The following is a 21,899-nucleotide window of genomic DNA, read 5'->3' on the forward strand; positions in this document are numbered from 1 at the left end:
CACATTTACCTAATTACATTAAACTGAGGTTTTAATCACAATCGTGCAAACAGAAGTCCGGCATGTTCATTTTTACACCCACCACTTTTACCTTGTTCATCTTTACGACTTTACAAGACTGTATGAGAGTGGAAAATCCAACAACAGCACCGTTTACATTTAAAGACGAGGGGAAAAAAGTCTGTTGGTCTGAAAAGATTTCTTGTGTGCATGGAAGGTAATAGCCAAGTCACTCTAACCTCTGTAACTTCATTTATATAAACATTGATTAGATGTGCAGAGAGTTAACCAGCGAGCATAAATCAGAAGTAAAGATGTAATATTTTTGATGAAAATAAAATGTTAATGGTTGTTTTTTATCCATGAATAACGACCTTGCTATTTGAGACTTTTGAGGATAGGCAGACTTTAGAGCGGTGGTTCTTTTTCTCTCATGCCGTCTTTTTCTTGTATCTGACAGAGTTTTTTCACACAAAAGACAAAAGGCTCGTCTGCTGTATTTAGGGTGAACCAGAGAGCAAGATAGGCTCTGACTGATGTGTTTGCTTGATGTGCATTGTTACTCTTTTTTTTTTCCTGTCAGAAATATGTCTGTTTTGTACTTTACATTGCTAACAACACCTTCGTTAAATATATATATATATATATCTAACATTCACAGCAGGCATTTGGAATTGCCATGGCAAGGAAAGGAAAAGCACAGGTGGAGCTATTAGACCATGATCCAATAATTATTGAAATGCAATGCAATAATTAATAACTTTAGTATACCTTTGTGTGAAAAGTCCACGTCTGCTCTGAAAAAGATCTACCATAGATTACCAAAGATTTACCATATTTACTTCATTTCACTCTGCATTACAATGGATTATCTGAAACCAGGACTGTAAGTCTTAGAGGTATGTAGTAGTTTTCGCAGAACAGTGAGGTGACATTGAAAGAGTTGAGGGTTGCTGTAAACATTCCTCCTCTGTCTATGGCCATGAAACATGAACCTTAGTAAAGCAATACCCTACAGAAAAAAAACTTTGTTGCAAATTCCTGAGTTGTGAAATCATGTCCTTGTATTATAACCCACTGTTCAGTGTTTTAGCATCTGATGAGCTTTCAGTCTGATTTCTCTGTTTCTCTAACTGGATTTCATTTTCTCACTGGAACCTGAAGCAACATGCCTCGACCAACAGAGCTCCGTCCATTGAATGACCATTAAATGATAGAAAATACATGTGAGCTATTCGTGACTGTCTAGACAGCTGTATTGATTAGAATAGAAGGCCGACAGTTCAGAGAGATGGACAACTGACAGAATGGCTCCTGTGTAGCCTGGACTTTAAAAAGAAACTTGCGCAGAACAAGAACTGTGGATTTCCCCAGACCCCAAATACTTACAGTATAGTCGCACCACGAAGGGATCATTTTATGACCACATTGAATCATTGAGAGATCATTGCAAATATGGGATGTTTGCATTGTATTAAGATATAGTTTTGTTGGTATGGCTGTTTGTGCGTGTTAGTCCATGTGAGTCTCTGTGTGTGTATCCCATTGGCTAACTAATTGGCGTTGTTCTGCTCTGAGCACAGATGGCAGTTACTGCTGTTAATGGGACGGCGTCATTGCGGAAGTGTAATGTTGTTAGCTTTGTCAGTGCTGTTGCTATTGTTAGCGCTGTTAGCTGCCAGCAGCCAGCCGCTGACTTTATGACTCCATGACTCCCTTCAAATTAAGGAAGAGCATTTTAGATAATTTATATATTCAAGTACTTGCATTAAATTATTATAGCATACTTGCAAAAAATAGATCTAAATCTAATCTAATCTAGAATAGTAGCATACATTTAACAACAGCAGAAAACAAATGCAAATTTGAATTCATTATCTGAACTAGTCCTCAATTAAGAGTTAACATAACATAAATCAGCTGTCGTTATGCTGCAGCTGTTAATGTTACACATGTTAGACGCAGCGCTAAAGGACTGTCTCCCGAGCCGCTGTCATTTCAACTCCTGCCTGGTAAGAACAAATTAACACACTAACAGTGGTTAACATCCCACGCCAAGCCGTTTAACGGTCCCAACAAACTCAAACTGACACAGAAACGACTCAGATCTGTCGTTAAACTCAGAGAGAGAGAGAAAAGACAGAGAGAGAGCGACTGCAGCTGTAAAATAAAATAAGATTTTACTTATTTTTTTAATACATTTTATTATAAAGTTGGGTGCTTTACCATGGGGGTCTACAGGGATTGGAGCAGCCTCAAGCAGTTTTTGGCACTTTGCATTGGCTTCATTTTTCAGATTCTGAGGTTGCCACTTGGTTTTGGCTTCACTTTCACATGTGGAGGTGGTGACAGCAAGCACTCCATACATTGAATGAATACTGGCATCCATACCATCACTCGGGTACTCATGTCCATCTCTAGCCTAAACATGCAAAATAACTGGTTAGCAAGGTTCGAGCCAGCTCTATTTTGGCTACATCTGCCATTGCACACAATGTTGCCTCATTTATGAAGCCTCACAAAGGTGATAATGGCACACACTCTGGTGCATTTTCACTGACCTAAAACTCAGTTTGCATGTGGACAACAGGCCAAAACACAAAGAAAAAGCCACATTTTTCAAGCATATCAATGCAGTGTGAACCAGGCCTAACTAAATCCCCTATTAATGTCTTACAATTAGTTGATATCTTTGCACTGAGCATGAAGACAAAACATGCAGCATCAAAACCAGATCGTCAAAGTCCAGTGCAGATACATCATGGACAATATCACCTACAAAGACTGTACAGTACATGACATTCTGTAAAAAAAAAAAATAAAAAAGGGAGAGGATTTGTCAACACAGTTTCCTGCCTCAGATAAATGCGTAGTTGGAGAGGGTCATGAGAGGAGACAAGTATTTGATGAAGAGCAGGACCACTCTGTCTAGTCTAGCTGTCGGCTTCTTTTTGTCATCACTGGGTTTAAAAATAAATCCCTCCGTCCCTCTTCCATCCACACCTCCACATGCCTCTACTCCTTCAGCGGTCCATCCAGCTGATAATTACCTCCTACTTTCTATACGTTATCGCGGGGGAGCTCTCACCTCTTGCAGCCACTTACGCTCAGGCAGAGAAGGAGGCGAAGGTGCGAAAGCACGTATGAAGGTGCTGAGGATAAGGTGGAATGGATGTGAGACAGTGAATTAGGCAAGTAAGGGCAGGTGTTAAAAAGGCTTTAAGAGCCAGAAGAAGGGACGGCGCGATCCGACCGGAAGCTTTCTTCTCGGCAGGATGGAAAGGGGATGCAGAGGGGACCGGCCTGGGGGGACGAGGACACAAGAGACAGTGATTAAGTGGAGGTAGCAGAGGTTGACTTTAAGTCGTGTAACCTTGTCATCTGCAATCAAGCCCCCGGGGACCCACGTGTCTTCACTCAGGCCTAATATCACAGGCACCCCCTCCTCAGCCTGCAGGGAGTTAAAAATACATCTATCTAGAAACGTCCTTGTAAAAACGGGTTCATCATTTTTTTTTCTCCCACCCCCCCCTCCTCCCTCCTCCTGCTGATATTCTGAAAGCATAACTTGGGGGCAGAGGCAAGGTCAGCCTCCGTGCTTCCGTGGCAGACAGATGAGATTCAGCTTGGCCCTGGTAATTGCAACAGAGAGACGGAGAGGGCCATGTTTCATCCTCCATCCATCTATCATCTCTGTCTCTAAATACTGTATAAGTGCTGCTTTCTGAAGGCTGAGCTCTTTGTGCATCGCCACCATTATAATGCCATTCAGCTCTTATTGTTCTGCATTTGGTGTGAGCCGATGTGGTTAGGGATCGGCGAGTTCTCCCCTCGGTTGAATAAGTGATTCGCTGCCCGTATGGCCGAGGTTATTTTGCAGTCACATAGAGTTCGTCACTTTGAGACCTAAATAAAATCCCAGCACTAAAGGCTACTTTGACTGACATTGAGAGGACACACACACAAACTGCCGCACTTTAATTTCAGCCATCAGTCTCTTTCATTCCACCGAAGCTCCGAATCAAAGTCGAAAGCGCAGTTCAAACGGCCCTGGCTAACGCGCGCTAATCTGCGACTTGAAGGCAGGGTTTGAAGTCCCTCTCTGTGAGTCAGAGAGATTGCGAGATGAGATCAGAGCTCCTCGCATCCTTGACATCATCGTCCTCTGGATGCAGGTGGCCGCTGCGACCGTTACCCGCACCCTCTCAAGCAAAGACCCAGAGTAAATAATCAAATAGAAAAAAAAAACAGTTTTTTTGTTACAATATCAAAAGTCCCTTTACTGTTTTTCTCAAGCGCTCCGAGGCAAAGCTTTGGGGAAAGATTATCTTCCCGCTGTCCTCCTCTGTAATTCCCTCTGTAAACAGTTCTGGTGGAATAAGCTTACTCTCAGATGCTCGCTGACATTACCTGCTGCGTGGGAGATGATTACAGAGCGCTATTGGGCTAAACAGCCCCTAGCGATGCTGAGACGGGGAACTTCATGACATCCTGTTTTTATGCCGGATTTGTGAGTGTGTGTGTATCACAGAAAAAGAGAAGGAGTAGAAAAAAAGAGGCTACGACTACAGTGTGTGTGTGTGTGTGTGTGTGTAGGCAGGAGGGCCGCAAACCTCATTGAACAAAGGGCGTCCGTATTCAGGTGCTTAACGGCCCGTGCGACTGTCACCATAACTCATTAATACTTTCCTCCAAAGGCATCAAAATGATTCAAGGCTTAAAGAAACACACCGCCAGGAGAGAGCTGAAAAGCTGCCGGAATAAGACGTGACCTACATTTGAGGCCCTCGTGCATGAGATGGGTTGCAGACCTTCTCCCACAACTTGTCTCAAGTGTGGCTCGCAGGGATTTTAATTTCAGATTAGTCAGTGTTTAAGTGCTTTTATGCTGTCATTCCGGCCTCATTATCTAAGTGGGGACTGTCACTGCCTTTAGCTAAGCTATTACTAAAGGGGGACTTTAAGGATCCCTCTCCCTGCCTATTATTGGAAGGTGAATGGTTATCTGTAATTGCAGAGGCGGAGCGGTCCAGGGGTGCGGCGGAGGCTGAAATCAAGAATTTTTTTTGCCTGCAATTGCGCGACAAACGAGTCCACCCCGAAGATGATTAGAGGTGGAAAAGTGAGGGGGCGGCTGGCGATTTCTTTAAGATGTGCTTTCTGTGTCGCTCATGTTTTCACCACCTTGGATTTCTTGCTACCTCCTTTCTCAGTGCCTTGTGCAGAGTCCACATCTGATATCTTTCAGCGGTCAGGCAGAACTGTTTAGCAGCAGCTACTCGGGCTATGCTGACTAGGTGTTTAATGCTTTGTGATTAACCTCAGTCATTGGCTGGACGGGCAGAGTGGCTCCTCGCTGTACTCGCCTCCCCAATTATTGCTCTTTAAGGAGAGTGCGGCAGATTTATGGCCAGTGAGAGGAGAGCGGTATCCCAACAATTACGCCTGGCGCTGGAATTAAATTGACAATTTGTAATCTTAATCGCCTTAACACTCCTGCATCCAGGGAGAGGCACAATCAGCCAGGCCGGGGCTCAGAGGAAATCAATTCACAGTCTCTCTGTCCTTTTTTTTTCTCCCGCCCTCTGCGTTTCTGTCTTTCTGGCTATCTACCCGTCCACCTATTCCTCACTTTCTCTTACAGGTTTATTCTCTAACTATCTCGCACTCACTCCATTTCACTCTTTTCTACACTCACGGCCTTGTTTCTCGATAGTGACCCTCTCTGCTTCTCTTCTCTTCAACACACTGACATCTTACTTGGCAAGGATTTCCATTATCTAAGGAGTGGAACCATTTACCAGGGAATGGGCTGCAGCCATACTATGGCTGACTGGAGGCTCGTCTCTCTATTGGATCTTCAGCCATCCCCTTTTTTTTCGCCACTCTGGGCTCATATTACACTGATGACAAGTCTGAGCACATGTTCACACACTGCCCCATGTCCTTTTAATGGTACCCAAAGCTCTGTGGCTACCTCTGAACCAAGCCAAGACAAAATTTAGTGTATTAAAAAAAAGAGATTAATTTAAACAATCAAGTTGGCTTTTCTCTTGATTTCAACATCAGTTACTTTGTGATCTGTAAAACACAAACATTTGGACAAAGCATACAAAAAAGTGCTGTGAGGAGATCTTCCAGCCCAGTCTCACATCAAAATGTGTAATACCTACCTTGATCCACAATGATAAACACATCAGTTTCACATTAGCTCTTAAATTGTGAAATGCCTTTTTTTTGAATACTCCTCTCTATTGGCTTGCATCCTCGTCACATGACTGCCAAATGTCTTTCTGTGGGAACAAAACAAAACATTCACTTTGCTGTTAGTTTAAAATGCTACATTTTAGGATAGTTCAGGCATTAAAGTGTGTTTTATGTTTCAGTTTCATGATCTTTGTTCAGTAAATGGTATTTAGTTTGTAATCACAAAGAAAACAACAATTTATGAGATACAGTCATATTTGTCAATGCTGTGCTGATGTCAATTTACAAGTACTTTAAGAATTTTATTACTGTTGCTGATAACATTTCTAGCTGTTTTAGGGTTTTCCCAGGGACGGCTAATTTTACCCATTAGTTAGTAAGTGATAAAAGGAGCAAATGTTTCTCATTTGTCCAAAACGGCTCAATCATGCAAACTGTAATGAGTTGCTCTACCAGAGTCAAAATATATCGATAGTAATCTGTGATCTGTTTTATTTAATGTTGCTTAACAAATTATTTTTTCTATCAGTATGCTATTTCTGTGAGACAGCCCCTTACTTGTGCTTGAGATAAAAATGATTTCTTATGATGTTACATTGTCATGGTTTTTGGGATTTACACAAACCTTGCATTTACATTGTCACCCAAAGAAGATTTATAAAAAATGAACCACAAATCAGACGACCAGTCCACTATCGATCCTCAACAGATAATCCCTTGTTTAGCATTTTAAGATGGCAAATATCCAACTTTGTTTAAAGAAACATAACCTTGACTCACTGACTCACCCATTTTCAACACCTTCAGGCCTGTTTCTAAGCTGCCTTTAATCTCCAACATATCCAGGTTTAAAAAAAAAATCTGTGCTCATAGAATGCAATAACATTTTGTAAGATTTTTTTTTCAGTTTTCTGTAAGAACCACAATACTGAAACAATTTGTTTTAAATGATATCATGATGAGTTCAAAAACAGGGAGTTGCCATGCTATTATGACATTAGGCCACTAATGATCCCAGTTTTTTTCACTGTGCTTTAACTAAGGGGCTGCTTTCTCTGTGGCTGGACTCTCATCCTTCTTGTCAAACAGCAGAAAAAGTGACTGTGGTGTATTTAATGACTCAGTTCTAGGTCAGACTGTGGGAGCAAGTCACAGTCGTCCTTGTCTGCCAGACACCACCACACCGACAATACTCAAACAGTTCTTCCAGTAAAAACTTTTACTTTAATATATTGACATCACTTTTTTGGCAGATGTAAGGGACTGAACTTCTCTATTATCTGTGACAATAGAAAAGTTGTTTTAATTGCCTGGACAAAAGTGAATCAGATGGTTCCTTTAACAGCCACTGTAACTTCAAGCCATTAATTTAAACATTTTATGGTAACTGTGCTTTTTGATCCAAGTTTAAACCTCAGTCAGTATTCCAGTAATTGAGTCTGTTTTAAATATAAATTAAAACATTAAATGGTTCCTGCCAGTAAGTGAAATAATCACTCAGGCTTCTGATACTCTCCCATCTTGATTACCATAATGCTAATAAGGCATGAGTCAGGTCTGGTAAAATCCTCATTGCAAGACCACATAACCCCCAATGTGGCATTCTCACTTTGGTGTCAATTTTGGAATTAATGAATAAAGTAGAGGCTCATCAGCACCTTGCTTACAGATTATACTCCTCCACTTTTAACCTTCCATGAGCCATTGCGGAGGCTCTGATCTTCAGTTACAGTAGGGATGTTATTGGCTGCTCTGAAGTCTGGGCTAAAGATGAAAGGTGACCGGGTTTTTACTGTCAGGGCCCCTGGCTGCTGCTGCTGGCCTACTTGTAGTCGCTCGCCAAGACCCATGCAAAATGGCCTTTTCATATTTTTAATTGCATAGCTTTTACTTAAATTCATGTTTCTATTTAATCTGTAAGTGCTACAAATAACGTTGTTATTATTTGGTTGGTTGTAGAGAATTGTGAAGTGTGGACTGATGCTTGTCTTGGACAAACAAGATTAACAGCCTATATAGTAGAAGCAAGTGTTTAATAAAGAAAAAAGATTTATGAAACCCAGTCAACATAGCCTAAATGATCATTTTTTACAAATTGGAGTAAAAGGCAACGCCTGCACACTTACTCCACGCTAGACAAGTTTATTCAATGTTTCCATCCAGCTTGGATCTCTGTCAGGTCAAAGAAAAAACAAAACAAAAATGTCTTGAATAGATCAGATTGATGTGAACTCAATGTGACATTGTAGCAGATGTAATTGTATCTTTCACAACTGCACTTTGTCAGCCTCTGCAAGTTTTAAGCTAACAAACAACAAAAACAAAGAAAAGAACTATATTTGCCTGTGATGTCTGCTAGTAGTAGATTTTGGTGCACAACAGACTCCTCATCTGAGTCTGGATCTGACTGAAGCTTTAAACATGTATTGCTGAGTCTCTCTGATGTTACCTCTCATGCTAAAGCTAGGTATCTTGATGAGTCCTAAAACTCAGAATTGAGTTGGCATTTTTGCACTCCTGGTATTCTTGTCTTGAACTTAATGGGTTTTTTGAATTGTTTGTATGTTAGATGCCTGAAATAAGGTCTGTGGTTAACACAAGCTTAAGAGACTTTCACGTTTTGTTCTACGATATAAAAAATTGTCAGTAAATACCCCAAAGACTTTAATGTTAAAGTCCTTATGTGTCATAAAAAAAGGTGTTTGCTAACAAGTGGCGAAATGAGACTCCAGAACATCATCACACTGGACGCGGCTTTACATCTTTGTTGTGGTAGGAATGTTTAATCATGTGGCTGCAGTGCAGTTTGTTTATAGTTTAAAGTTAGGCTCTTACTTCTAGTGATGGCATTTCGGTTTTAAAAATCATAAAGGTCGTGCTCATTTGTGAAGATTATCTTGCTGAACAAAACGTGTAAGTATGATAATCTTGAGTTTGTCACAGAACTTATTTTCTGCACAAATCTGAAATCAAATGGAAAACCCCAGTGGCTTTTTAATGAGGGAAGCAGGGCCATGTCAGCATTGGCCTACAAATAAACTTCAGAGCTTTTTTTTTAATTAATTTATTTTTTTTAAAACTTTTTATGTGGGAAAACCATGTTAAACATTCACAAATTAATTATGTTTTTCAGTATTTGTAAATGTGTCTTGAGTTTTTTTTTCTCCTCTCCTCACCAGGGCATTCTGCTGTACTGTGAATACCAGGCCTCCACCTTTGATATATCGAAGCTTCCCAGCCAAAGGTTTGACGCCATGGACCATTTTGCAAAGTGCTTCCTGATCCTGCGGCTGGAAGGCAGCCGAGTAGAGGGAGGTCTCCACATCGCTGAGGGAGACAGCAGGGGCTGGAGGGCAGTGCGCGTGGACTTGGTGTCGCCACCTGTGGATCGTTATGCCTACGCTCTCCTAGGCTGGACCGGCTCCAGGGTACAGTATGAAGATTATACAGATTATGTGACAGTGAACAGTAACTGCAGGTGGAATCCATGGCTAGATAAAAGAAATATGTAAAAGTTACTGTAGTTCATAAACAATCATTTCTTGTGTGGCACCACCATGTAATGAAATGTTGCTTAGTTACAAGAACTACATCAAGGTCTCGGTAGTCTGTGGGATTCTGGCTCTAAGGAGACATTTTAGACAACAGAAGCACCTTCAAAGAAATTTGAAGGTAAAAAAGTCAGTACATAATATTAGATAAAAACATCTGATGTGAAGTGCCCTCTTTGTCATGGCATAAATAGACATAAAATCCTTCAGGAGGAAAAAATGCATTCAGGCATACCTTTTTGCTTTCAATGCCATAAAAGCAGAGAAGTGAATCATATATTTGGTTTTAGACTGTTGATTCTTTTCATCCACAGCAGTTTGAGAGAGACCTGAGGAGGTTTGCTCAAGTGAAGCGGCACATGCTTTTGGACAACCACGCCCTGTACGACAAAACCAAGGTACCGAGCACAACATTTGATACACAACATCTGGAACTCATTCAAAAAGGTGCAAAAAGTCAGATTTATTCCATTATATTTATGCTAGTTTCTGACATATGATATATGCTATTAGATGGACTTGCAGTTTTCCATTTTGCGTAGCAATTTCGTGCCAAAAACTCATCCATTGTAGACTTGTAAGGCGAAAGAAATCGAGAGAACTCGTGGTTTAACTTGCAATGGCCCAACAAGTTTTAAAAGCCACATTGTCATATAAAGGCAGGTAAGACTCAAGTGTTGAGCTTGATAACCCAGAATATGCAGTATTTTATTGTCTTGACTACATTGTGCCATTGAGATGTTTAGAGTAGTGCTGTTTAGAGTAGTGAAGTTGTTCTATATACTAAAAGTGTTGCTGGAGTTGTAACCTCTGTAGGCATGCAAACCACTTTCCAATATATATACTTCATTAATATTCATGCAAACGTAACATCCATTTCATCAGATTTTAAAACTTTGTTGTACTAGGTGCGATGCCTGTTCAAAACATGCTTGTTTGGAACGGTGCTTCGTCTGTGGTATTGCTGCTTGCAGCTTTTTTGAGAACCGCTCATAGACACAACTTTACATCAGACACTGTGCGTTCTTTGGTCATAAGCAATACACCTGCCATGACATAGCTCCGTCCCCTGTGCTAGAGTAAGTAGAGCAAGAACATTTTGAGGCCTCAGCAGAATCAAAGTCACTTCCTCAACCACCTCCAATACCAACATTTCCAGTTTGAGATTGAAAAGTAGACAAAACAATGTTTTCTTGGACCCCAAAATGACTACATCCACTCCTGAAAAACACACTCGAATCATGACTAAAATGGAATGAAGTACTCTTGGTCAACATACTAAACCCCAAATTCCTCCCGATGGCTGTGTCGTCGATGTATGATTGTGTATGAATGTTAAATTTAGTAGCAGGGGGCCCCTTTACGGTAGCCTTGGCCACCAGTATATGACTGGTGTATGAATGGTTGAATGTGACTCGTACTGTGAGCGCTTTGAGTGGTCAAATGACTAGAAAAGCTGTGGTGAGAATGCATGGATTTTATTAGTGGAGGTATTTTGCCAGCAAGAATGTCATCAGTGTTATAAGTTAGTATGGCAAACTTACAAACTTTGACTTGTCCTGTTGGCTGTCTGCCAGAGGTGGGACCAAGTCATTGTCTTGCAGGTCACAAGTAAGTCTTAAATCTTTGCACTCAAGTCCCAAATTCAAAGCTAACAACAGAGCTAGCTAGGCTACAACTGTTGGCCGCATGACTGCTGTGGCCTCTCGAGAGTGGTCCCGACAGCCCCATTCTCGATGGTCTCTGCTGAGCTCTTAATGGTCAATTGTTTCCCCAACTGGAGAGGAACAGCCAATGAAACATGACCAGACTTATTTGAATTGCAAAACAGCTTTAGAGATGCACAGTAGTCGGCATTTCAGAGGCCTACCAGAGTATTCCGAGGTAGGACGCAAGTACAATGCTTTATTCTGTAAGTTACTGCCAGTAAAACTTTAATAGTACAGACTCCTCCTCAGCTGAGAGAGAGACAGAGACAGAGACAGAGACAGAAAGCAATGAGAGCAAAGGCCATTAGATCAGAGGTACACTGTGAGGTGGGATTTGCTACATCTCCCCTCTGAGTATGCGCTTATGAATCTGGATAGTGAATTACTGCCAAAGCTTTGGTTAAGGGTTTGGAAAGATTAGGGCTGGCATGTTGCAATACCACAGCATGCGAAAACTTACACAAATTATCCCAAATTATTCAATGCAATATGTGTTTCAACTCTGAGTGAGCAGAAAGTTGATACTGGAAGAAGAACAACATTTTTAATTATAGCACAGCGCTTAGTGGGAGGTGGGCAGGCTTTGGCGGGCTGGATGCAGAGCAATGCTCCATCAGAAACACTCACAAATGCATGCACCATATACATGGGTACATCAGAGCAGGTTGAGTGAACAAAATCCATCTTAATGTTTCAAAATATGAAAGCACCAAGCTTGTTAACGTAAAGGTAATTGCATTGGGGAGTCCAAGGTTCATTTACACATTTCCAAATTAAATAAACCACATCTTACCTTACACAGTGATATAAAGGCACACAGTAAAGCAGAGAAAATCTATTTACACCATAACTCATGCAATTTAATAACCAATTAACTCTTTGCTTGCCTGCAATGCCAGCGCTAATTAGGCTTTCGTTTAGAAACGTGTTGCCTTTGCTGGAATCATGTACATAATTGGCTTCAGGAGGGATAAAACAGTGGGTAGGTGTGTTTTTATCCGGGACTTGAAGGTCTCATGCAGTGGTGGTAGTAATTGGTGTGACAGAGTCAGACCTGTAGTCAAGGCACAGAAGCTTTCTCATAGCCATGCCGAGAAATCTTTTTCCACATGTGACAGTCAGTTCTGAAATTACGTTTGATGAGCTTGGAGGCAGGGGGCGCGTACAGCAGTTATTTTTGTACAGTTTGAACGAAAGTAATAACATGCACACAATGTGGGTGCAAGGCTATCAGGAAACAGGTAAATGAAGAAAAAAGTATCGTCTGTTGAAATATTGGCAGAAGAAGTGACTTCTGCCACCTGCAAAGAGACGTTCAGTCCCCAGATGTAGCTGCAAAGTGAACACTCTTTGCTCTCACGCTGCTCTCCGGTTAAGACAGCTGCGGGTCCACCTAGTTAGACGTTGATATTTGGTTTATCTAAGGTTGTGGCATTGAGTGACCAAAGTTCAATCTTTGTCGACAGATGGCGTTCTGGTATTCTCATGCCAGCGTCATCTTGATGTAATATAACAACATTTGGTCGTGAGATATGGAAAACTAAACCCATTATCTGTAAGGCGTCATCCACACAACATGAAACTCTAACATCAGCAGACTTTTAAAATATCGTCAGTCTGATTTTTATTCCAACCAAAAATGTATCGTCTGTCCAAGTAAGAGTCTTTCTGATATTGACCTCTGACACCGGCTTTGCCTGTTCAGGCTCAGAGATAATGTTATCCTTTTCTCTCCCTAGAAGTGGTAAATTTAAAGCTCCCAGCAACTTAATACGTCTGACTTTTGTTTGTTATATTGTGTCTGCAAAAGATTTTATTTCACATTTCTGCTTCATTGTTGGCAGTTAGTTAACACACATTAGCTTGGGAGGTTAATTTGGCTACGTGAACGTCACAAGTCAACCGAAATTTCCCGCTGAAATTAAACTTTAAATGATCAAACTTGGAAAAAAGGAACAAATAGTTGAATATCTATATTGGATAGCCTGATACGAACTCCAATTGTGACTTGGGTACAGCCCAAATTACACCTTTGTAATTTACAAGGAGTGCTTTTTTTAGGCTTTAGCTTAAAATGGGTGCAGCTCTGATTTGCTGATTTACATTTTCCGTGCAGAGAGCAACAAGTCAGGGAGTCTGAATATCCTGCAATATAGGATTTAGCAAACTGAAACCAAGTTTGTTTTAAACGTGCTGATTGATGGAGCCACTTTCACTTTTTGCTTTTAATCCGAGTCATTTGTATGTTCCGCTGGAATTTCAGGACCTCAGTTTTCTTTTATCCACACCGCTCTGATTTACAGCTATCAGGCAGTGAGATACACTCCTGAAAGCACGAGCGCGTGAGTGTAAACTTGAAAAAAGATTGACACAACTCCTCAGCTGAAGGACTCAATTATTCAGCAGGGAAAAGTTTATAGTACTGACAAGGCGACAACAAAAAATCCAGGGAACCATCAATCTTTGTGACAGGCATCGCCGAAGCTCGTGTTTATCCCATCCTCGAGACTCTTCATTGCATCCTGTAAGGCGGCCTCAGCTCATTTCCAATGCATGGGGCAGAGCGGCAAGACGTTTGAGTTGCGAGTGGAGCGGGATAAGGGTGTAAGGCGTATCAGCGCCGCGGATCGACAGGGGAGACACCCTGTCACCGCAGCGTCCCGTCAGCAGCTCCCCGGGGACAGAGGTCAGAGTCGGCGGGATCACGGGGGTGGCAGCTTCCTGACAGATATTATACACAAGCAGCCAACTCAGATGGTGTTTATTCAAATGCAAGGGCAGAGCCAGGCTTTGCTGACAGTGCAGCCATCCGTGCACTGGACTGGACAGGAGGAAATCACACACACACACACACACACACACACACACTCACACACTCACTCAGTCTTACGGAAATCTTGTGTGTTTTTTGAGTTTGATGAGTTAGGAAGGTATGCCAAGCACTCTGAAGAAAAGTAGATCCTACAAAGTGAGACAGGTGTGAGCACAACTGGAGATTTACACAAATAGCTATCAGCCTGTTGGAGAATTAAAAGTGCAAGGAAACAGGCCAAACTATTTATGCACGCACACTCCCTCATTTAAGCAGCGCCATCACTTCCCAGGCTAGTTTCAAGGTCAGCGGATAGCTTAACGGGGTACATTCAGACAGAATCGAACCACAGCATGACCCGTTTTTCATCCTCCGCTCCACATCACAGCCATAATTAACGCAATGAAGATCAATTAACTGTCCCGGAGTCTGTTCTGTCACTGCCTGCGCACATGCTGACTGTTGGGCAGGAGAGGTGGTGCGTCCCCTCTTTTTGTCCGACGTTAATTGGTTCGACGTACGGCTGAGGACGCCGCGGTAATGCCGCTTTCATCTTTTTCGTGTCCCTTCTAATTGGCCAGAGGTTTTGGGGAGATTCAGCTCTTCTGCTCTTGTGATTGGTGTCAGAGAAACAGGGGAGCGATGAGTACTGATGTCTGATTAAAGGGGAGACATCCCAGCGAAGGACCAAAGGCGGTCATTTAGAGGACTTTAATCTTGTGGGCTTCAGAGAGGCTCTCAGCGGATACAAACTGGTCTCTGTCTTATTATAAAATGCTTAAAAAAAGATTAGAGGGCCATACTCAAGCTAATGATCTCCTCCCAATTAAGAACAGTCTCAGGGGGAATCCTAAAATCGCTTTGGGAGGGGGCCAGACAACTGTCACACGGAGACACAATGACTTAGGGTTCATGCTCGCCAAACATGCTTCCAGTCTTGAAGCATTCAGATTGCTCGCTCAGGTGAAAATGATGTAATTTGAACACAGGTGACACCAAAGGAACAGCAGTGAAATGGCTGAAAGTGCAGGTTCTGGTCCATAGTGGGAGCATTATCCAAACCAATTACAGGGAATGACCCCACAACACAAGGCTTTATGGGTATCAGGAGATGGGTGTTGACAGCTGGAGTTCCTCGTGCTCATAAAGCCTCGCATAACAAAATGAGCGCACTATACCCTGTGCCGAGAATATGGGCTGAGGCACACAGCTACACAGCAAGATTGAGATGCTAAGCTAAGTTCATTTTGCCGCCACCATCCTTCTCCTCCGTTTCCATGGTATCTGAAGAACAATTGAGACAGGGCAGTTTGTCAGTGGCATTGTTATTCATTTGTTGCATATAGTGGACAGAGAGTAAAACGCCAGAATACCAGTCTTCAGAAGGCAACAATCGGGTGTTGCATATTTGATGTTTTTTTGTTGTTGTTTATTGCTTCCAAGCCACATACAGCTCTTCAGTCAGTCTTTAGTTGCTCCCTGTACCTTTGTTAAAAAATCACATCTTCACAAAAAATGGTTATTTCTAACATTTTGATTTTTATTGTTTTAGGTCTAAAGTGTGTTTAACATTTCATCATGTAAAATGCGCATCATATGTCTGTGGAGGGGAACCTTTCCTCTAAATTTTGCCAATCCTCAATAGCAGGGGCTGGTCCCGAGTCTTCCTCACTAGGTTAGCTGCTAGCTATAGATTCCAAACATAAAAAAGAAAAGAAAAAAATGTGCTTGGAAAGATTTGTTTGCTTTCACCACTAATGCTTCAAAGTTTACTTAATCTGAAATATTCCATTGCAGAGGAGTAGATGTGTTGTTGTTATTGTCGTTGTTGTGTTTGGACAAAAATGGCTCCTCTACAGTAAACTTAACCCCTGGATTAGTCGATTGACAAAAAAGCTAACTCTTGTAAGATTGATAATTGATTAATTCTGTAAGTCATGTATCACGCAGAAGTGTTTACAGCTTACAGTGAGATGCATAGTTTTGAGGTTTGTATTGTTGGTCAGACAAAGAAAGCAATTTAACATGTCTTATTGGACTTTAGGGAGTCGTGCTGGTCATTTTTAACTTTTTTCTGGAATTTTATAGTCTAAACTACTAATCTGTCAATTGAAAATTAAAAAGATTGTAAACAATACATTGATTTATAATTACCTTTTAAGTCAATTTGGTGTTAAAATTGTGTGTTTCTGGTAAATTTGTATTTAATATTGACTCTCTTTTAGCTCTGTTTGGTCTTGAGCAAATCCTAAAGGAAAATAACGGACTCTTAATTTGCTAAATGCTCCACTATGTTTACCAGCCAGCTGCAAACTTTGTTCATTTGGTGTTGAGCAGGTGTTGTACAGTTGGATTTAAAGAGACGTTTCTCTGAAAACAGCTGCCTGCTGCCAGACAGCTAAACAATGAGCTGAAACCACAGACTTTATCTAAAGATGGTTGACACATCTCCATCTCCTCCCACTGTACAAAAATGAAGCCAAAATACTGCAGATACACGTGCTGCCACCTAGCATTGATGATGCCATTTGGAGCCAGTGTTTGTGCAGTAGCGATCAGCCAATAAACCCGCCAGACTAATCTAAAGTTAATCACAGTGATCAATCGTGAAATCACACCCTCTTTGTATAGATTTCAAACAAACCTGTCAGAAAAATAAACACTTGGAAGGGAAAAACAGACAAAAACAAACAAAACGCCCTAAATTAACATTTCACAGAAAAATACAACAAAAGATAAATGACAACAAAGAACATAAAAAGAAACCAGTCAGTAAACATTAATCCAATAAACACCAAGAATTACATAGAACACAATACAGTGTAAAAGAATAAAGGATTTTTATATCCAAACATCCAGAAATATTTAAACATCATGACGTAAATGTAATGATAATTTCCTTTTTCAAAATGTTTAAAGATGATGAGCTCATAACAACACGTACTTTATCATTCCATATCTGTACGCCACGATATCTGAGGGAATACTTCGTTTTGTTAGTTTGGCCACAGACTGTCTAAGATAATAGCCAACATGACATCAGCCATCGGTTTGTGGACTCCCGCTTTGAATCCTTGAGTTTGGCACCTTGGTAGATGACATCTGGGACTTTTGGAGCCAGAATTGAGCATATTTACAAGAGAAGGTGGAGTGATCGAGTGAGGGGTGGGTCTGACTCAGACTGTAGCTTAACTTTGCACAGCTTGTCACTCAGAACGGTACTTCCCTTAAATATGCGTAACTTTAAGCCTTAACAAAAAGGTAACGAGTCAGTTATATCAAAAGAAATGAACTTGAGAGACCCTAATGTTTTTTTGCACCAGGCTGTAAACATGTTTTGTCTCATTTTTACATTGGGGTCTAGAGGGATTGACTCACTGTTGGAGCCAGCCTCATTAGTAGAACTGCAGTTTTTAATGCTTCACAGTGGCTTCATTTTTCACTTCCTAAGGTTGCCCCTTTATTTTGGATTTAGTTTTCTCATGTTGTTCATCTTTATGTACAGTCTAAACCAGAAATTCACTATTCTCTAAGCTCTGTGACGCCAAGAGCAGCTGCATGCTGAGGTGATAATTATCTGTAGATTCAGCACTACCAGTACTTTTCACATTCTCACACTGTCATTTGATTCATTTTATATAGTCATCTTTGGAGCCCTATTTTCACCATTAGTCATCCTGGCAACTAGTGCTTCATTACTGTATGAATATGCGCTGTAGCAGCAGACATTTTGACTTATCATAGTAGTAAGAGCACAGGTGATACCGATAACAGTAACACTGATTCTGCTCTATTCAAGTGTCTCAGTAAGTCATGACAGTGATCCAGCATGAACAATACCAGGACCCTGACCCTGAAGCAGCTACGTTGACTTCATCATTCATTTTATTATTCACACCTGGGCTTTTCTACTGTGACATGATAAAATGTCTTCGGTGAAAGTGATCTCATAGTTTCAGAGAGCACCAACACTGATGTGGAGTCTTTTTGTGGCCAAGTACCCAATTTCAGGTCTTGGTTCCTGTGGGATTTTTTTGGAAAAGCTCCTGGTGTGGAAAATGACTTTTTTTTAAATAAAGAACCCACTGAGTCAGTTGGGTTTACATATAATTGGTCACTCTGAACCAGAAAATCTTTCACACCCTGGTGTGATCGATATGACTGCACCTCCACTGTCAGGTTTGGGTTGGGACACCCTGCTAGCAATAACTGACATCTAGGCGTCCTCTGGAAATACTCTGCTGACTTGTAGTGCCACAGGCACTTACAACCAGCATCAGTATCTGGCCACCACCGTTGAATTTTAACTGTAGGTCTGAGGGAGTGGTTGTCGGCTGGGGGAGAGGGGCGAGCGAGGGAGTTGGGTTTCTGTGTGTGTGTGTGTCCTCTGCTGTAAGTCTGAAGGTTTGTGATAATTAATACGTGTAGTGGACTTGATGAATGAGGACAGGTGGAGGATTTCATCATGCCTAGACAGACTGACTCCCTCCCTGGGCAGGAGGGATCCATGACCTGCCCAGCACCTCGAAAAAAAACACACCCCTCTATGTGTGGCGGGATCTACCCTTGAAATTCACTCTGTCTGTGTGTTTGTGTGTGTGTGAATACTCAGCGGTGCAGCTCAGGCGTTCCCAGGCTGCAAACCAAAGTACACCTGTTAAAAATGTGTTCATGTAAATGCAATTCGTCGTCGTTTGTTCTGCCTATTTATGCATACTTTGGCATACCGTGTGCATTAGGTGTGTTATATACTGTGTGTGGGAGTGTGTGTATCAGTATGTGTCTTTCTCAGAGGGTAATTACTCTATGTCATCTGTAGGAGTGTGATTAATGAGATTCTGGTCAAAAGGCAGCAAGCATAGATGTCCTGGCTTTGGTCCTGAAGCACAGTTACTGATATGAGAGCACCATTCATATTCTTTTTACCTGACACTCCTCTGGTTCTACACACACACACACACACACACACACACACACACACACACACACACACTTTCAGTATTTTGCCTATGTAATATCAGTTTTTAACAATAAAAAAAGCTCCAGACATCTTAGAATTATAAAATCAACTTTATACAAAAATTTAATTGTTTATTTTTCTTTTCATTATTTTATTGTATGTGTATCAAAAACAAGGCCAGTATTTATCAAACTTACAACTATTGCACCTCAGCATGTTTTAAAAGGCCAACTTACGCATGAACAATTATTTGCTAAGTTTGAGTACTACAACGCATATATTAAATGACATACGACAAAAGAAATGATCACATGATTGACTGCATGTATGCCAAAAGCAAGAAGAGACAGTTTGACACGATATATCCTACACCTTTCGCATCATTCATTCTTAAAAAAAAAAAATTAATTTAAATGAAAAATGATGATGTCATTTTTCTTAAACCTTATTTCAGTGATTTTCAACTCATAGACCATAGGCCAAATTTGGTCTGCCAACCATTTTATATTTCACATCCAAATGGAGCTAGTTTATTAAAAAGAACCTCTGCCAGAGGAAGATTCAGCAGAAGTGCAGGCTAAGCCCCGACTGTCCTTAAATCCTTCAGACGCCCCTGCATACACCTGACTTGCTAAGGCTGCAATAAAAGGTTAAAAAACAGGCAGATCATTATAAATACTGATCATGTTTATTGTTTTGTTTATTAATATGCCTTTAGCTTCTGTCATTTAGCAAAAATAGCCCCCGCAAGTGGCCCCTACAAAAAGGGTTGGGTATCCTTACCGTAATATCGTGCAATATCTTGCTATTAAAAATAATAACAGATAAATAGCAATCTCAGATATTTACAATATATAAATATGATTGAAATAATATTAAACTGACTGAAGTGAAAACAAAATGAAAACCAAATGGAAGCAGGAAAGTTATTCTGCTGATAGACTGATGAGCTACTCAAGAACATAATCTTGATTTTGATCTACTGTTGGCTGCTAATATAGGAGACCTCTGAAAATCTCTTGAAATTGAAGAGAGTTTTCAAATATAAAAAGAAAGTTTCAGTGGAAGGTTATTTGATAAATAGATTCTATTCTTAAATTTATGAGTAGGCATAAAATTGAAGGATTATGCCATTTTATCACTTAAGAGTTGGATAAATAAATGGCCCAGACCAAAACAGATTGAATGCAATAATTATTCTCATTCTTCGTCGTCATCATCATCATCATCATCATCATCATCATATAACAATCTCAAAATGTTATTAAATACTAACATAAAAAAATATTAATTCCTTAAATCTCACTTCAAGATTCCATGGTTTTGATCTAAAAACTTTTTTGGATGAATCAAACATTTATGATTGTAGTAGATTCAAAGCAGCTACTTGTAAAATGTTTTGGCTGAAAGCAGCACATAGAGTGTTTACACTCTTTTTTTTTTTTTTTACAATAAAAACAAATGCCATGGAAAAATATTAATGATGCTGCAATAAATCAAAAAGTATGTACACATAGTAGCTTGATAAACAAAACAAAACAAAATAACGATTTGTTTTGGTTGTACCAATATTAGATTCTTGCATTGTGTTTCATTTGTGGAGATCCACCGGCAATCCTCTTAAAATTTTAAATTCTCATTCTCAAAAATCTTTAATTTAAAGGTGATCACAGATAGTTCTACGTTTCCAAAATTGTGCTCCACCACCACTTCCTCTCTCCCTCTGTCCACCGGGGTAACAGCCGCATATAATACGAAGCTCACTGTCAAATTACGATATCTTGGATGTAGAGTGCTCACAGCTCTTTCGACCCCCCACCCTCCTCTACCCTCTGAGCAGTGGATGAGTGGACAATAACAGGGCAATTGCACTGGGCTTTGGGGAGTGGCGCTTTCGAACGCTCCCCTGGCTGGCTGCCTGGCTGGCGCTCACACAGTCAGTGTTTGCAGTGCAGGATGGGAGCCGCGTGGAAGGAGGCCCCTCTCTGCGAGCACTGGAAGGGGAGGAGAGGTTTAATTTAGCGGATGGTGGCGCAGGGACCCTCAGGGCGTCACATACTGTAAGACACACATACCTGAGCGTACGCTGTGACAGACAAGCGAGCCGAGGAAGGTGCGGCCCCTGTCCTCCAAACATCCTGGTGGCAGGCTGGGAGAGCTGGGAAATTAGCCCTCTTTTTTTTTTTTTTTTTAAATGGAGCGATGTGTGGAGTGGGCGGGGGAGGGCTGTTCACTCACCATTCACATTTGCAAACGTTTCTTCTTGACCTTGGTGGCATGTCTGTTCTCGTGAATTCTAATTAACAGAGGTAGATGAATAGACCTGGTGAAGTTGAATTTGAAAGAGGAGGGATACATTGTGATGCTTTTTCTTTTTCAAGGTCAGAAGTTGTCAGCGGTTCAGTCAGCGCTCAGTGTGTGGCTATTAGCTTTCAACCCAGGTTAATGGATTTGCATTCAGTGCAATAGTGAAAGTTTTGTTTTTTATTAGTGATAGTATGAAGAAGGGCTTTGGGGTTTAGGCAAATCAAGAAAAGAAATCTGAGGTAAAAGGAGGCAAATGCGTGCGCACACACAGACACAGATATGCAAACCGAGTTGCCAGAATAAATGTTGCCATTCTATGTTTCTGCAAATAACTGATATGTTACATTTTTAAG

General features: G+C 41.0%; 1 protein-coding gene across 2 annotated transcripts in view; it reads left to right on the forward strand.

Annotated features, from left to right (window-relative positions):
• dntt (deoxynucleotidyltransferase, terminal) overlaps positions 1 to 21,899 on the forward strand; it is a 93,806-nt gene that overhangs the window by 45,487 nt on the left and 26,420 nt on the right. Inside the window, exons 9-10 of one of the 2 annotated variants that reach the window (XM_042502674.1) lie at positions 9,387 to 9,635; positions 10,073 to 10,156. In XM_042502674.1, the coding sequence (XP_042358608.1) occupies positions 9,387 to 9,635; positions 10,073 to 10,156 (333 nt within the window). The remainder of the gene's footprint in view (positions 1 to 9,386; positions 9,636 to 10,072; positions 10,157 to 21,899) is intronic. The other variant, XM_042502675.1, reaches the window with a different exon arrangement.

The sequence above is a fragment of the Plectropomus leopardus genome, chromosome 15, assembly GCF_008729295.1.
Source record: "Plectropomus leopardus isolate mb chromosome 15, YSFRI_Pleo_2.0, whole genome shotgun sequence".
NCBI classification, from domain to species: Eukaryota; Metazoa; Chordata; class Actinopteri; order Perciformes; family Serranidae; genus Plectropomus; species Plectropomus leopardus.